Source organism: Pseudophryne corroboree, chromosome 5, assembly GCF_028390025.1.
Source record: "Pseudophryne corroboree isolate aPseCor3 chromosome 5, aPseCor3.hap2, whole genome shotgun sequence".
NCBI classification, from domain to species: Eukaryota; Metazoa; Chordata; class Amphibia; order Anura; family Myobatrachidae; genus Pseudophryne; species Pseudophryne corroboree.
Window position 1 is genome coordinate 751102057 of NC_086448.1, and position 18662 is coordinate 751120718.

Consider the following 18662-nt stretch of genomic DNA (forward strand, 5'->3'; position numbering starts at 1 on the left):
AAAGTCAATATCAACTGCTGGTGACTTGTATCAACTAACTGCTTTTAATTTGTTATACTTTGAAAAAATACATATTTTTGATGTGCACAAAAAAAGAAATATATATATAGAGAGAGAGAGAGAGAGAGAGAGAGAGAGAGAGAGACTTACCACAAAGTTTATTCTGGAAAACAGACGTCAACGTTTCAATCTGGCTGAAATTGGCCACCAAAAAGACATGTTCCTCATGAGGCTCGCTCCCGATAGATTTCAAGGTGGTCATGTCTACTCGGCCCACTCCAATTGCAAAAATTAAAATTCCTGAATTCCTAGCTTTGGCTGAAATCTCAGCAACAGGATCCTGCGGTCTGCCGTCAGTCACGATCATGGCAATCCTTGGCACATACTGATTTGCAGGGCGTGCCCCCTCAGCCTCAGAGAAGGCAATGGTCATGGCATACTGGAGGGCCAGCCCGGTCATAGTGCCTGTAGCAAGGTGCATCATCCTCTTGACCGCACGCTCAATATCGGATTTCTGCTTGTAAGTCTTCAGAGAGAATTCATTTTTGACCGTGCTCCCATACTGCAGCAGACCCACCCTGGTGGCTTCTGGGCCAATGTCAAGAAATTTTAGCACAGTGATCAGAAACTCTTTCACTTTTTCAAAGTCGTACGGACGGACGCTCCTGGAACTGTCGATGATGAAGACAAGATCGAGGGGCTTACTCTGGCAGGCTTCCTCTAAAGGGAAACGGTGCAAATAAAACATTGTTAGTATGCACGGTTAGCAATGAGAAAGGAAACGATGTTATGTTATGTGCGCTCATTTAATTACAGATTATAGGGCAATTGTACGAAGTCTTGGAGAGTGATAAAGTGGAGAGAGATAAAGTACCAGTCAATCAGCTTCTGTAATTTTTCAAGCAACACATGTGACATGGCAATTAGGAGCTCATTGGCTGGTAATTTATCTCTCTCCACTTTTTCACTCTCCAAGGCTTAATACATCAGAGGGGTGTGGATCATAGGGTCAACAGTAACTAGGTAGACAGTCATTAGGTCGACCACTATTGGTCGACTGTTACTAGGTCGACACCTGAAATAGGTCAACACGGTCATTAGGTCGACATGGAAAAAGATCGACATGAGTTTTTTTATATTTTTGTGGTGACGTTTTCTTCAACACCAACAGAAGCATGGCCATAGCCATAGCCGTGGTTCGGGCAAGGTGCCTCGCTCCGCTACCGCTGCGCTCGGCACAGGTTACTATTCCCAATCATAGTCCACGTAGATCGTAAAGTATGAAAAAGGGGAAAAAAATTGAAAAACTCATGTTGACCCTTTCATGTGTCGACCTTCGACATGTGAACCTAGTGACCATGTCGACCTAATGACCGCGTCGACCAATAGTGGTCGACCTAATGAGTGTCGACCTAAAGACCGGATACCCATCAGAGAAAATAGTACAGGCCTGGCCAACCTGTGGCTCTCCAGCTGTTGTGAAACTACAAGTCCCAGCATGCCCTGCCACAGTTTTAGCATTCCCTAATAACAATTTTGTGACAGGGCATGCTGGCATTTGTAGTTCCACAACTGCTGGAGAGCTACAGGTTGGCCATAGTAGAACGCCTTCTGGCTGCATACAGTGGAGATGGATATTTTGTGGACTGAAGCAATACACATGACAATGCAGACCTGACTTCAATAGAGGGTTACCTCAGAATAAGAATCGGCTTTATTGGCCAGGTGTACTCACGTACACTAGGATTTTTTTTGCGGTACAATGCATTTCCAAGCAGCAACATGAAGGGGGAATACATAGTATAAGAAGGGGGAAGAACGTAGCATACATTACAAACATTGGCCCTCATTCCGAGTTGTTCGCTCGGTATTTTTCATCGCATCGCAGTGAAAATCCGCTTAGTACGCATGCGCAATGTTCGCACTGCGACTGCGCCAAGTAACTTTACTATGATGAAAGTATTTTTACTCACGGCTTTTTCTTCGCTCCGGCGATCGTAATGTGATTGACAGGAAATGGGTGTTACTGGGCGGAAACACGGCGTTTCAGGGGCGTGTGGATGAAAACGCTACCGTTTCCGGAAAAAACGCAGGAGTGGCCGGAGAAACGGTGGGAGTGCCTGGGCGAACGCTGGGTGTGTTTGTGACGTCAACCAGGAACGACAAGCACTGAAATGATCGCACAGGCAGAGTAAGTCTGGAGCTACTCTGAAACTGCTAACTCGTTGGTAATCGCAATATTGCGCGTACGTCGGTCGCAATTTTAAGAAGCTAAGATTCACTCCCAGTAGGCGGCGGCTTAGCGTGTGTAACTCTGCTACATTCGCCTTGCGAGCGAACAACTCGGAATGAGGGCCAAAACACGTAGGAGTTCATACTGCACATAGCAACTGTACGATAGACTCGACATATTAGACATATTATACATGTAAAAACAAAGGCTGCTTGGCAGAGCAGCACTGAGGCAGCCATCCGCAGCGCCATCTTGAACTGTTTGTGATCCAAAAATTATAATGGGTACATGAACAGTTATTAATAATAAAAATAATAATAACAATTTTATTTATATAGCGCTCTTTCTGCAAACAGGACTCAAGGCGTTTTACAGACATCAAAATAATAAACATAATACGGAAGATTAATACAGCAATACACAGGCCACACAGACATAAAAATGAAAACCTAGAACGCATAGAGTAATCATAATGCAGGATTGGTGTAGGCATTTTGGGTAATAACTTCCATGGGTTGTGTAATCCATCCTCACGAGGTACCAGGTGCGGCAGCCATCTTGGGCGCTCTGCGAAGGATTACCTTGGGTGGAATAGTCCACCCCTAGAAGAGATGACACAAAATGGTGGCATAAAAACAGTGCAGCCAGTTATGCATACTTGCCTACTCTTCTAGAAAGGCTGGGAGGCTCATGGAAATCGTGTCATGGAAATTGAGTTGTCAAGTCCCCTGTAACCGCCAGCCACCCGGTCGCAACCTCCCGCTTCCCGAATGAACTGGGCGGTACAGGAGCCCGATGACAAGATTTTTGTTGAATCGTGCTGTGGTCCTGCCCCCTGCATCACAATGCAGCATTGTCTAGCAGGGGCAGAATGACACGATTGCTTCACCACGCTCCCACCCCCACCTACCTTTGCCACAATCCCTTAACCCCACCCCCTTCCACCGCGCCAACCTGGCTGCCTCTAAGGTCTGCAAGTATGCAAGTAGGCTGTATGAACATGTCGTCTGTACCCCTATAAGCTAAAAAACCCTTACAAATGTGATTACAAAACTCAGTAGATGCAGTTAGCGATTGGGGCCTATAAGGGCTAAAGAGCCCTACACACTAATAGATTTTAATAAACGAACGAGAACGTGTTCATACAGTATATCGTTTCATTTGTAGGAACCAACGATGAACGATGCGCGGCCCCGCACACGTTCATCGTTGGTGCCCCGTCGCTTATGCATGCAGGCCAATATGGACGAGATTGTCCATATTATCATGCACTGCTATGGAGCCGGGTGATGGGGGAGTGAAGAAACTGCCCCTCCGCCGCTGGGTCGCCCGTCGGCCGTATCCGCAGTCGGGCAGCTCGGTGGCGGATCACCAAATGTGTAGGGGCCTTTACCCTCTAGTTTTTAGGGTCACGTTCTAAAGATGAGAATATGATAAGAGACTCATAAAATAAATTGATATAACTGTATATTTTAATGTGCTAACTTGCTTAGAATCCAGCTGTAGCAATAACCGCACTCTTTAGAGAAAAACTCTTTATCCAGATATAAATCTGAACTCAGGTTTTAAATGCGTATTAAATATGATAAAGAAAATAAAGAAATTATAAAACTACGTATTATAGAGATTACAGTGAATGAGAAAGGATTATGGTAAGTTATTTGCAAAGTCTTTTTAATAGAGCAGCCTCTTGGGAAGCTAAAGTGAAGTTTTCCTGTGGGAAAAAGGCATGAGTACACTAAAAGGGAAAACAATATTTCTCTAACGTCCTAGAGGATGCTGGGACTCCGTAAGGACCATGGGATAGACGGGCTCCGCAGGAGACATGGGCACTTTAAGAAAGACTTTGACTCTGGGTGTGCACTGGCTCCTCCCTCTATGCCCCTCCTCCAGACCTCAGTTTGATACTGTGCCCAGAGGAGCTGGGTGCATTTCAGGAGCTCCCCTGAGTTTCCTGTAAGAAAGCATTTTTGTTAGGTTTTTTATTTTCAGGGAGCCTGCTGGCAACAGACTCCCTGCATCGAGGGACTGAGGAGAGAGAAACAGACCTACTTCTGTGAGTTTCAGGGCTCTGTTTCTTAGGCTACTGGACACCATTAGCTCCAGAGGGAGTCAGAACACAGGTCTCACCCTGGAGTTCGTCCCGGAGCCGCGCCGCCGTCCTCCTCACAGAGCCGGAAGATAGAAGCCGGGTGAGTATGAGAGGAAAAGATCTCCAGAGGCGGCAGAAGACTTCATTGATGTTCACTGAGGTAACGCACAGCACTGCAGCTGTGCGCCATTGCTCCCATACACCTCACAAACGGCAGTCACTGTAAGGGTGCAGGGCGCAGGGGGGGCTCCCTGGGCAGCAATATAAACCTCTTATTTGGCAAAAGAGAGCATATATACAGCTGGACACTGTATATATGCATGAGCCCCCGCCAATTTTACACTTTTAGCGGGACTGAAGCCCGCCGCCGAGGGGGCGGGGCTTCTCCCTCAGCACTCACCAGCGCCATGTTTTTCTCCACAGCACCGCTGAGAGGAAGCTCCCCGGACTCTCCCCTGCTTATATCACGGTAGAAGAGAGGGTTTTAAAGAAGAGGGGGGGGGGGCACATAATTCGGCGCAGATAATAATAACAGCGCTACGGGGTAAACATTACATTGCTGTGTTTTTCCTGGGTCATATTGCGCTGGGGTGTGTGCTGGCATACTCTCTCTCTGTCTCTCCAAAGCGCCTTGTGGGGGAACTGTCTTCAGAAGAGCATTCCCTGAGTGTGGGGTGTGTCGGTACGTGTGTGTTGACATGTGTGAGGTAAAAGGCTCTCCTAAGGAGGAGATGGAGCAAATGTGTGTGTGTGTGGTGTCTCCGTCGACAATGCCGACACCTGATTGGATATGTGAAATTAAGTGCTAAGATTAATTTATTACACAAAAGATTAGAGAACAGACAGGGAATCTACCCATGTCTGTCCCTATGTCACAGAGACCTTCAGAGTCTCACAACGCTCACTATCCAAAATAATAGACACTGATATCGACACGGAGTCTGACTCCAGTGTCGACTACGATAATGCAAAGTACAGCCAAAACTGGCAGAAAAGTATTCAATATATAATTATTGTAATAAAAGATGTTTTGCATATCACTGATGACTCATCTGTCCCTGACACGAGGGTACACATGTTTAAGGGGAAGAAAGCTGAGGTAAATTTCCCTCCTCTCATGAAGAAAAAGAGCGGGAATCTCCAGACAAGAAGCTGCAGCTTCCCAAAAAGAATTCTCAGGGAGTATGCTTTCCCTAATGGGGCCAGGATACGATGGGAATCTTCCCCTAGGGTGTACAAGGCATTGACACGTTTACCCAAAAAGGTAGCGCTGACTTTACAGCTATCCTCAGGGATCCTGCAGATAGCATGCAGTAAAAGTACTTTGAAGGCCATTTACACACATTCTGGTACACTACTCAGACCGGCGATTGTGTCGGCATGGGTTTATAGCGCTGTAGCAGCGTAGACAAATACCTTATCAGCGGAGATTGAAACCCTAGATAAGGATACCATCTTATTGTCCCTAGTATATATATATATATATATATATATATATCTATATGTAAAAGATGTTGTCTTATATATATATATATATATATATATATATATAAGACATGTCCAAAGAGACGTTAGTCTACTGGGTTCTAGAGTCAACGCTATGTCGATTTCTGCTAGACGTGTCCTGTGGAACATGCAATGGACAGGTGATGCTGACTAAAAGAGGCATATGGAGATGTTGCCTTACAAGGGTGAGGAATTGTTCGGAGAGGGCCTCTCGGATCTCGTCTCCACGGCTACGGCAGGTAAATCAAATTTTTTGCCATATATTCCCTCACAATCTAAGAAAGCGCCTCATTATCAAATGCAGTCCTTTCGTTCCAATAAAAGCAAGAGAGCACGTGGATCGTCCTTTCTTGCCAGAGGTAAGGGCAGAGGGAAAAAGCTGCACAACACAGCTAGTTCCCAGGAACAGAAGTCCTCCCCGGCCTCTGCTAAATCCACCGCATGACGTTGGGGCTCCCCTGAGGGAGTCAGCTCCTGTGGGGGCACGTCTTCGACTGTTCAGCCACGTCTGGGTCCACTCACATGTGGATCCATGGGCAATAGAAATTGTTTCCCAGGATTACAAGCTGGAATTCGAAGAAGTGCCTCCTTGCCGTTTTTTCAAATCGGCCCTACCGAAACAACCCCTGGAAAGGGAGATAGTGTTACATGCGATTCACATATTGTGTCTGCAACAAGTGGTGGTAGAGGTTCCCATGCTTCAAAGAGGGCAGGGGTACTACTCAACTCTGTTTGTGGTTCCGAAACCGGACGGTTCGGTCAGACCCATTTTAAATTTAAAATCCCTGAACCTTTACTTAAAACGGTTCAAGTTCAAGATGGAATCACTCAGGGCGGTCATCGCCAGCCTAGAAAGGGGAGATTTTTTTGGTATCTCTGGACATAAAGGATGCATACCTGCATGTCCCCGTATATCCTCCTCATCAGGCGTACCTGAGATTTGCGGTACAGGATTGTCATTACCAATTTCAGACGTTGCCGTTTGGGCTTTCCACGGCCCCGAGAATTTTCACCAAGGTAATGGCGGAAATTATGGTGCTCCTGCGCGAACAGGGTATCACAATTATCCCGTACTTGGACGATCTCATCATAAAAGCGAGATCACGGGAGAAGTTGCTGAGCAGCGTATCACTTTCATTTGAATGTGTTACAGCGACACGGCTGGATTCTCAATATTCCAAAATCGCAGCTGAATCCTACAACTCGTCTGCCCTTCTTGGGCATGATTCTGGACACAGACCAGAAAAGGGTTTTTCTTCCGGAAAAAGCGCAGGAACTCATGACTCTAGTCATGAACTTGTTGAAACCAAAACAAGTGTCAGTACATCATTGCACTCAAGTTCTGGGAAAGATGGTGGCAACATACAAAGCCATTCCATAAGGCAGATTCCATGCAAGGACCTTCCAATGGGACCTATTGGACAAATGGTCCAGTCGTATCTGCAATTGCATCAGCGGATCACCCTGTCCCCCAGGGCCAGAGTATCTTTCCTGTGGTGGCTAAACAGTGCTCACCTTCTAGAGGGCCGCAGGTTCGGCATTCAGGACTGGATCCTGGTGACCACGGACGCGAGCCTCCGAGGTTGGGGAGCGGTCACACGGGGAAGAAATTTCCAAGGACTTTGGTCATGTCAAGAGACTTGTCTTCACATCAACATCCTGGAACTAAGGGCCATATACAACGCCCCACGTCAAGCGGAGATCTTACTTCGCAATCGACCAGTTCTGATCCAGTCAGACAACATCACCGCAATAGCTCATGTAAACCGCCAAGGCGGCACAAGGAGCAGAGTGGCAATGGCGGAAGCCACCAGAGTTCTTCGCTGGGCGGAGAATCATGTAAGCGCTCTGTCAGCAGTGTTCATTCCGGGAGTGGACAACTGGGAAGCAGACTTCCTCAGCAGACACGATCTGCATTCGGGAGAGTGGGGACTTCATCAGGAAGTCTTAGCGCAGATTGCACATCGGTGGGGACTACCCCAAATAGACATGATAGCATCCCGTCTCAACTAAAAGCTACAAAGGTATTGCGCCAGGTCAAGAGACCCTCAGGCGGTAGCTGTGGACGCCCTAGTGACACCGTGGGTGTTCCAGTCGGTATATGTGCTTCCTCCTCTTCCTCTCATACCCAAGGTGTTGAGGATAATAAGAAAAAGAGGAGTGAGAACAATTCTCATTGTTCCAGATTGACCACGAAGGACCTGGTATCCGGATCTGCAAGAAATGCTCACAGAAGATCCGTGGCCTCTTCCTCTAAGGCAGGACTTGTTACAACAAGGTCCCTGTCTGTTCCAAGACTTACCGCTGCGTTTGACGGCATGGCGGTTGAACGCCGGATCCTAGCGGAAAAAGGTATTCCGGATGAGGTCATTCCTACGCTAATAAAGGCTAGGAAGGACGTGACATCTAAACATTATCACCGAATAAGGAGAAAATATGTTTTTTGGTGTGAGGCCAGGAATGCTCCTATGGAAGAATTCCACCTGGGCCGTTTTCTTCACCTCCTACAAACTGGAGTGAATTTGGGCCTAAAATTAGGCTCCATTAAAGTTCAGATTTCGGCCTTATCCATTTTCTTTCAAAAGGAATTGGCCTCATTACCTGAAGTACAGACTTTTGTGAAGGGAGTACTGCATATTCAGACTCCTTTTGTACCTACGGTGGCGCCTTGAAACCTTAACGTGGTGTTAAGTTTCCTTAAGTCACATTGGTTGAACCACTTAAGACAGTGGAGTTGAAATATCTCACCTGGAGGGTGGTCATGTTGTTAGCCTTGGCTTCGGCTAGGCGAGTTTCGGAATTGGCGGCTTTATCACATAAAAGCCCCTATCTGGTTTTCCATATGGATAGAGCGGAATTGCGGACCCGTCCTCAATTCCTGCCTAAGGTGGTCTCATCCTTTCATATGAACCAACCTATTGTCGTGCCTGTGGCTACACGTGACTTGGAGGATTCCGAGTCCCTTGATGTGGTCAGGGCTTTGAAAATTTACGTGGCCAGAACGGCTAGGATCAGAAAAACAGAAGCACTGTTTGTCCTGTATGCAACCAACAAAGTTGACGGCCCTGCTTCAAAGCAGACTATTGCTCGCTGGATCTGTAACCTAACCCCCAACTCTCCCCCCCTTCCCCACGCCCGCAGCCTATTTCCCACCAACGCCTGATGTATCTTGTACCTATATTTTTCACGTAAGTGGCCTTTGCATTCTGTGATCTGTGGGTGTGCCCCCTTTGCATTCTGTGGGTGTTCCCCCTCAAGCTTCTTTTTCCCCAAGCCGCAAGCAATGGAGGCACCTACCTCCACAGTCCTTATCACAGGACATCGGGACAGTCTCATAATATCAGTACTGTCCTCTGCATTTGGACGGTTGGGGAGTATGTAGAACTGTATGTAAAATGAACAGGGGTTATGCAGAAAATGCAGGAGGCATGACACAGGGACGTCCAGGTCGATGAGGTCCTGCTTGCCAGACATTGCAATCTACTGGAGAACTCAAAATGTCTAGATTTAATTTGAAAATCAACAAAATTAAGAAATTATTAATTAAAGTGTGTTAATTTATTAATAAATCAATAGATAAGGAGGGATTATGTGACCAGCATTTATGGTCCTAGTTCCTTTCATGTAAACACATAAGTGATTGACATTTTTCTTTTACATACTATTTTTTATGGCATTACATGTATCAACAGGTTCATCCCGTATCAATATCAACCTACATACTTCTACTGTAGTACACATGCCCTTATAGTTGAACTACAGCTATCTGACTGTATTTGATCATGTTTAATTGACTTAGGAGCTGACATTAAGTACTTATACTGAACACGTGTGTGTGTGTGTGTGTGTGTGTGTGTGTGTGTGTGTGTGTGTGTGTGTGTGTGTGTGTGTTTGTGTGTATAATAAGATTTTAAACCTACGATAAATCTTTTCCTCGTAGTCCGTAGAGGATGCTGGGACTCCGTAAGGACCATGGATAGACGGGCTCCGCAGGAGACATGGCAACTTTAAGAAAGACTTTGACTCTGGGTGTGCACTGGCTCCTCCCTCTATGCCCCTCCTCCAGACCTCAGTTAGAGAAACTGTGCCCAGAGGAGACGGACAGTACAAGGAAAGGATTTTTGTAATCCAAGGGCAAGATTCATACCAGCCACACCAATCACACCATATAACTTGTGATATACTACCCAGTTAACAGTATGAAAAACAACATAGCATCAGTCCAAGACTGATGAAACTATAACATAACCCTTATTTAAGCAATAACTATATACAAGCATTGCAGAAGAAGTCCGCACTTGGGATGGGCGCCCAGCATCCACTACGGACTACGAGAAATAGATAAACCGGTAAGTAAAATCTTATTTTCTCTAACGTCCTAGTGGATGCTGGGGACTCCGTAAGGACCATGGGGATTATACCAAAGCTCCCAAATGGGCGGGAGAGTGCAGATGACTCTGCAGCACCGATTGAGCAAACACAAGGTCCTCCTCAGCCAGGGTATCAAACTTGTAGAACTTTGCAAAAGTGTTCGAACCTGACCAAGTAGCCGCTCGGCACAGCTGTAATGCCGAGACCCCTCGGGCAGCCGCCCAAGAAGAGCCCACCTTCCTAGTGGAATGGGCCTTAACTGATTTTGGCAGTGGCAATCCAGCCGCAGAATGAGCCTGCTGAATCGTGTTACAGATCCAGCGAGCAATAGTCTGCTTTGCAGCAGGAGCACCAAGCTTGTTGGAAGCATACAGGATAAACAAAGACTCTGTTTTCCTGACCCTAGCCGTTCTGGCTACATAAACCTTCAAAGCCCTGACCACATCAAGCAACTGGGAATCCTCCAAGTCAGTAGTGGCCACAGGCACCACAATAGGTTGGTTTATATGAAAAGATGAAACCACTTTCGGCAGGAATTGTGGATGGGTCCGCAACTCTGCTCTATCCGCATGGAAAACCAGATAGGGGCTTTTATGTGACAAAGCCGCCAATTCTGACACACGCCTAGCCGAAGCCAAGGCTAGTAGCATGACCACCTTCCACGTGAGATATTTCAATTCCACCGTTTTGAGTGGTTCAAACCAATGGGATTTCAGGAAACTCAACACCACGTTAAGATCCCAAGGTGCCACTGGAGGCACAAAAGGGGCTGAATATGCAGCACTCCCTTTACAAACGTCTGAACTTCAGGTAAAGCAGCCAGCTCTTTTTGAAAGAAAATGGATAGGGCCGAAATCTGGACCTTAATGGAACCCAATTTTAGGCCCAAAGTCACTCCTGACTGTAGGAAGTGCAGGAAACGGCCCAGCTGGAATTCCTCCGTAGGGGCATACCTGGCCTCACACCAAGCAACATATTTTCGCCATATACGGTGATAATGTTGAGCTGTCACGTCCTTCCTAGCCTTTATCAGCGTAGGAATGACCTCATCCGGAATACCTTTCTCTGCTAGGATCCGGCGTTCAACCGCCATGCCGTCAAACGCAGCCGCGGTAAGTCTTGGAACAGACAGGGCCCCTGTTGCAACAAGTCCTGTCTTAGAGGAAGAGGCCACGGGTCCTCTGTGAGCATTTCTTGCAGATCTGGATACCAAGTCCTTCTTGGCCAATCCGGAACAATGAGTATTGTTCTCACTCCTCTTTTTCTTATGATTCTCAGCACCTTGGGTATGAGAGGCAGAGGAGGAAACACATAGACTGACTGGAACACCCACGGTGTCACCAGGGCGTCCACAGCTATCGCCTGAGGGTCTCTTGACCTGGCGCAATACCTCTGTAGTTTTTTGTTGAGACGGGATGCCATCATGTCCACCTGTGGCAGTTCCCAGCGACTTGCAATCTGCGCGAAGACTTCCTGATGAAGTCCCCACTCTCCCGGGTGGAGGTCGTGCCTGCTGAGGAAGTCTGCTTCCCAGTTGTCCACTCCCGGGATGAACACTGCTGACAGTGCGCTTACGTGATTCTCCACCCAGCGAAGAATTCTGGTGGCTTCCGCCATCACCACCCTGCTCCTTGTGCCACCTTGTCGGTTTACATGAGCCACAGCGGTGATGTTGTCTGACTGAATCAGAACCGGTTGGTCGCGAAGCAGGGTCTCCGCTTGACGTAGGGCGTTGTATATGGCCCTTAGTTCCAGGACATTGATGTGAAGGCAAGTCTCCTGACTTGACCACAGACCTTGGAAATTTCTTCCCTGTGTGACTGCTCCCCACCCTCGGAGGCTTGCATCCGTGGTCACTAGGACCCAGTCCTGAATGCCGAATCTGCGGCCCTCGAGAAGGTGAGCACTCTGCAGCCACCACAGGAGAGACACCCTGGCCCTGGGGGATAGGGTGATTAACCGATGCATCTGAAGATGTGACCCGGACCATTTGTCCAGTAAGTCCCATTGAAAGGTCCTCGCATGGAACCTGCCGAAGGGAATGGCCTCGTATGATGCCACCATCTTTCCCAGGACTCGAGTGCAGTGATGCACTGACACCTGTTTTGGTTTTAATAGGTTCCTGACCAGTGTCATGAGTTCCTGAGCTTTCTCCATCAGGAGATAAACCCTTTTCTGGTCTGTGTCCAGAATCATGCCCAGGAAAGGCAGACGAGTCACAGGAACCAACTGCGACTTTGGGATATTTAGAATCCAGCCGTGTTGCCGCAACACCTTCAGAGAAAGTGCTACGCTGATCAGCAACTGCTCTCTTGATCTCGCTTTTATGAGGAGATCGTCCAAGTATGGGATAATTGTGACCCCTTGCTTCCGCAGGAGTACCATCATTTCCGCCATTACCTTGGTAAATATTCTCGGAGCCGTGGAGAGACCAAACGGCAACGTCTGAAATTGGTAATGACAATCCTGTACCACAAATCTGAGGTACGCCTGATGAGGTGGATAAATGGGGACATGAAGGTATGCAACCTTTATGTCCAGAGACACCAAAAAAATCCCCCCCTTCCAGGCTTGCGATGACCGCTCTTAGCGATTCCATGTTGAACCGGAACCTTTTCAGGTACATGTTCAGGGATTTTAAATTCAATATGGGTCTGACCGAACCGTCCGGTTTCGGTACTACAAACATGGTCGAATAATAACCCCTTCCTTGATGAAGGAGGGGAACCTTGACCACCACCTCTTGAAGATACAATTTGTGAATTGCAGTTAACACTATTTCCCTCTCGTGGGGGGAAGCTGGCAGGGCCGATTTGAGGTATCGGTGAGGGGGCATCTCTTCGAATTCCAGCTTGTATCCCTGAGACACAATATCTATTGCCCAGGGATCCAACTGGGAGTGAACCCACTTGTGGCTGAAATTTCGGAGACGCGCCCTCACCGCTCCCGGCTCCACCTGTGGAGCCCCAGCGTCATGCGGTGGATTTTGTGGAAGCCGGGGAGGACTTCTGTTCCTGGGAACTAGCTGTGCTGTGCAGCTTCTTTCCTCTACCCCTGCCTCTGGCAAGAAAGGATGTACCACGGACTTTCTTGTTTTTCTGTGATCGAAAGGACTGCACTTGGTAAGACGGTGCTTTCTTAGGCTGTGAGGAAACATATGGCAAAAAATTTGACTTTCCAGCAGTAGCCGTGGAGACCAGGTCCGAGAGACCATCCCCAAACAATTCCTCACCCTTGTAAGGTAAAACCTCCATGTGCCTTTTAGAGTCGGCATCACCTGTCCATTGCCGAGTTCACAGGACCCTTCTGGCAGAAATCGACATAGCATTTATTCTAGAACCCAGTAGGCTAATGTCTCTTTGAGCATCTCTCATATAAAGGACAGCATCTTTAATATGCCCCAGGGTCAATAATATAGTATCCTTGTCCAAGGTATCAAGTTCCTCAGATAGGGTGTCCGTCCATGCTGCTACAGCACTACACACCCAGGCCGACGCGATTGCCGGTCTCAGTAAGGTACCTGAATGTGTATAAATGGACTTCAGGGTACCCTCCTGTTTCCTATCCACAGCATCTTTGAGGGTAGCCGTATCCTGTGACGGCAGGGCTACCTTCTTGGATAAGCGTATTAAAGCTTTGTACACCCTGGGGGAGGATTCCCAGCGTAACCTGTCCGTTGGCGGGAAAGGATACGCCATAAGTATCCTTTTGGAAACCTGCAGTTTTTTATCTGGAGATTCCCAAGCCTTTTCACATAACTCATTGAGCTCGTGTGAGGGGGGAAAAGTTATCTGCGGCTTCTTTTCCCCATACATATGTATCCTCCTGTCAGGGACTGGGGTTTCCTCTGTGATGTGCAACACATCGTTAATTGCTATAATCATATAACGGATGGATTTAGCCAATTTTGGCTGTAACTTTGCATCATCGTAATCGACACTGGAGTCAGAATCCATGTCGGTATCCGTGTAAACAATTTGGGATAGTGGGCGCTTCTGAGACCCTGTCGGCCTCTGCGACATAGGATCAGGCATGGGTTGGGACCCTGACTGTCCTAAGGTTTCAGCTTTTTCTAACCTTTTATGTAAGGAATTAACATTATCATTTAAAACCTTCCACATATCCATCCAATCAGGTGTCGGCGCCGTCGGCGGAGACACCACATTCATTTGCTCCCGCTCTGCTTCCACATAGCCTTCCTCATCAGACATGTCGACACAAGCGTACCGACACACCACACACACAGGGAATGCCCTTTTTGAAGACAGTTCCCCCACAGGCCCTTTGGAGAGACAGAGAGAGAGTATGCCAGCACACACCCCAGCGCTATAACCCAGGAATAACACAGTAACTTAATGTTAACCCAGTAGCTGCTGTATATTGTGTTTTTGCGCCTAATTTATGTGCCCCCCCCTCTCTTTTTACCCTTTTCTACCGTGATCTGCAGGGGAGAGCCTGGGGAGCTTCTTCTCAGCGGAGCTGTGGAGAAAAAATGGCGCTGGTGAGTGCTGAGGGAGAAGCCCCGCCCCCTCGACGGCAGGCTTCTGTCCCGCTCAAATATGCATTTTCTTGGCGGGGGCTCATACATATATACAGTGCCCAACTGTATATATGTGTACTTTTGCCAAAAGAGGTCCATATGCTGCCCAGGGCGCCCCCCCCTGCGCCCTGCACCCTTACAGTGACCGGAGTATGTGAGGTGTGTGGGAGCAATGGCGCACAGCTGCAGTGCTGTGCGTTACCTCAGTAAAGAACGGAGTCTTCTGCCGCCGATTTCGAAGTCTTCTTGCTTCTCATGCTCACCCGGCTTCTGTCTTCCGGCTCTGCGAGGGGGACGGCGGCGCGGCTCTGGGATCGGACGACGAGGGTGAGATCCTGTGTACGATCCCTCTGGAGCTAATGGTGTCCAGTAGCCTAAGAAGCAGGACCTATCTTCAGAGAGTAGGGCTGCTTCTCTCCCTTCTGTCCCACGATGCAGGGAGTCTGTTGCCAGCAGAGCTCCCTGAAAATAAAAAACCTAACAAAATACTTTCTCACAGCAAGCTCAGGAGAGCTCACTGAACAGCACCCAGCTCGTCCGGGCACAGTCTCAAACTGAGGTCTGGAGAAGGGACAGAGAGGGAGGAGCCAGAGCACACCAGAATCTAAATTCTTTCTTAAAATGCCCATGTCTCCTGCGGAGCCCGTCTATTCCCCATGGTCCTTATGGAGTCCCCAGCATCCACTAGGATGTTAGAGAAATAAAGATTGGCGAACAGTGCTACGGGTGTGTTTACCCTCAAATATTGACACCACAAAATTCATAACAGATTGTAAACTAGACGCAGAGGTACATCTCACTGATGAATACAATCAGGAGAATGTACGGCAAGTCAATCTGCAATTAGGAGTATATTTCCCTACTGTTGTCAAATGGAATAAAATCTTCTCCATAAGACAAAAGGAAGGTGAAACGGCATCCGAATATTTTCATCGGGCACTGCAGGAAATAGTTAGATACACTGGGATCGAGGATATTAAAGACAAAGCACACCATAGGGAGGTAGTTGTTTCAGTATTAATGGACGGATTAAAGGAGGCCCTTAGAACAAGAGTGCAGGCCGCTCTACCTAACTGGAGAGGTATCTCGGTGGCTGCATTGAGAGAGTCCGCTATCGAGCATGATAGGAACATCAGTAAGCACAGGGAGTCACAGGGGGATAAGCTGATGACAGTAAGTATACAGGCTCTTACAGCAAAGCCCCATCAGCCAAAACCCCAGACCCCTGGTGGTACATCACGAACAAGAATATGTTACATTTGTAGAAATAAAGGACATTTTGCCAAAAATTGTAAGAGTAGTAGAACACATAGTCAATATAGACCTCTAGACAGAGAAAACAAGCCACATTATTAAACACATAGGGGTAAATTTACTAAGATTCGTATTTTCCCGTTTCAGGTCAAAGTTCAATCACGAATGACATCGAAAGTGTAAAACTGCAACTTTTTGAATTGATTACGACTAATTTACTAAGCTGTCGTATTCGGGTTTTTCTTTTGTTCCGATGTCGATGTCATTCGTGGGTTTTTTTCTATTTTTACGGCAGTGATTAGCAAAACACTGCCGACTTTTTTACAATGAATCTCGGCCGGATCTGTGTGATCCGTGCTGGGGTTCATTTTTTTTGTTTTTTTTAAATTAAACACTGTCAAATATTTAAAAAAAAATTGCGTGGGGTCCCCCCTCCTAAGCATAACCAGCCTCGGGCTCTTTGAGCCGATCCTGGTTGCCGAAATATGGGGAAAAAAATGACAGGGGTTCCCCCATATTTAAGCAACCAGCATCGGGCTCTGCGCCTGGTCCTGGTTCCAAAAATACGGGGGACAAAAAAAGTAGGGGTCCCCCGTATTTTTAAAACCAGCACCGGGCTCCACTAGCTGGACAGATAATGCCACAGCCGGGGGTCACTTTTATATAGTGCCCTGCGGCCGTGGCATCAAAAATCCAACTAGTCACCCCTGGCCGGGGTACCCTGGGGGAGTGGGGACCCCTTCAATCAAGGGGTCCCCCCCCCCCCAGCCACCCAAGGGCCAGGGGTGAAGCCCGAGGCTGTCCCCCCCCATCCAATGGGCTGCGGATGGGGGGGCTGATAGCCTTTGTTGTAAAAGAAAAGATATTGTTTTTAGTAGCAGTACTACAAGTCCCAGCAAGCCTCCCCCGCATGCTGGTACTTGGAGAACCACAAGTACCAGCATGCGGCGGAAAAACGGGCCCGCTGGTACCTGTAGTACCTGATGTCTAAGTGGGTTTCTTCAGCCAATCAGGACCTAAAGTGACGTCACCGCTGAGCAGAAAGTTCCCAGCATTGGTTACAATGGAGCGCATAGGCGCTACATTGTAACACTGCCGTGTGCCGCCTGTCACTCAGTACAGGAGCACACAGCCGATCAGGAGAGTGCTACAACGTGGCACTCCCTGATTGGCTGAAGAAACCCACTTAGACATCAGTCAGAGTGGGTTTCTGGCAGTCGGGAAAAGGGGATCCATGTGCAAACATGGGTCCCCTTTTAGTGCGTGGCTCGGGTGTCCGTTTTGTTATTTTTTTCAAGTACGTGGATTACACCTGGATTCCCCGAGGACCCTGGACCCCTGGATCTCGTGAGTATAATTTCTTCAACAGGTACCCCTTGGATTCTACTGGAGAAGAGGACCGACCTGCGTGGGAACATAAGGTAAGTATGTATGTATGTGTGTATGTATGTAATAAAATTATACTTTCACGGTGTGTGTGTCTTGTGTTTTTTTGGGTATTTTTTTAGTAGTAGTACTACAGGTACCAGCGGGCCCGTTTTTCCGCCGCATGCTGGTACTTGTGGTTCTCCAAGTACCAGCATGCGGGGGAGGCTTGCTGGGACTTGTAGTACTGCTACTAAAAACAATATCTTTTCTTTTACAACAAAGGCTATCAGCCCCCCCATCCGCAGCCCATTGGATGGGGGGGGACAGCCTCGGGCTTCACCCCTGGCCCTTGGGTGGCTGGGGGGGGGGGACCCCTTGATTGAAGGGGTCCCCACTCCCCCAGGGTACCCCGGCCAGGGGTGACTAGTTGGATTTTTGATGCCACGGCCGCAGGGCACTATATAAAAGTGACCCCCGGCTGTGGCATTATCTGTCCAGCTAGTGGAGCCCGGTGCTGGTTTTAAAAATACGGGGGACCCCTACTCTTTTTGTCCCCCGTATTTTTGGAACCAGGACCAGGCGCAGAGCCCGATGCTGGTTGCTTAAATATGGGGGAACCCCTGTCAATTTTTTCACCATATTTCTGCAACCAGGATCGGCTCAAAGAGCCCGAGGCTGGTTATGCTTAGGAGGGGGGACCCCACGCAATTTTTTTTGAAAAAATAAGCACTTTCCCACCCCTTCCCATGGATCCGTGCATGCCTATCCAATCACGAATAAAAAAAAAAGGTCTGTTTTTTTTTAGCACTTTTTTACGAGTTGTAATTTTTCACGGCAGTGTTTGTTTTTTTTTGCTTTGCACTTCTTAGTAAATGACCGAGATTCATACTTAAACAGCCGCGTTTTGACCGATGGTGTATTAATTCGTGATTTTTTTCCTAGGACTTCAAAATATTACGAATGCCCTCATCACTGCCGTGATTATTGCTTAGTAAATTACCGAGATGACACTTTGATGAAAAAACGGCATCTCGGTCAAAATCGGGAGCTTAGTAAATTTACCCCATAGACGGGATCAAGGGACATATAGTAAGGAATCACGAGCCATATAGAAAGCACAGATTCGGTTAATGGGAAGAACGGAATAAATGCAATTTTACCCTTTTGACAAAACTTGCTGGGGTTAAGATGAGGCCTCTAAACTTTTGCTTCTTTCTCTAGCAGAAATGGCCCCTGATTAACTTAACAGGAGCTTTGTTAGATATGGTATACATATAGCGTGCTCCCGTCCAGGAAGT

At 47.7% G+C, this 18662-nt stretch overlaps 1 protein-coding gene across 4 annotated transcripts in view; it reads right to left on the bottom strand.

Annotated features, from left to right (window-relative positions):
• The window catches only part of MATN2 (matrilin 2), a 241413-nt gene that overhangs the window by 129454 nt on the left and 93297 nt on the right, over positions 1 to 18662 (bottom strand). For all 4 annotated transcript variants that reach the window (XM_063924151.1, XM_063924152.1, XM_063924150.1 and 1 more), the window contains one exon: positions 151 to 720. In XM_063924151.1, the coding sequence (XP_063780221.1) occupies positions 151 to 720 (570 nt within the window). The remainder of the gene's footprint in view (positions 1 to 150; positions 721 to 18662) is intronic.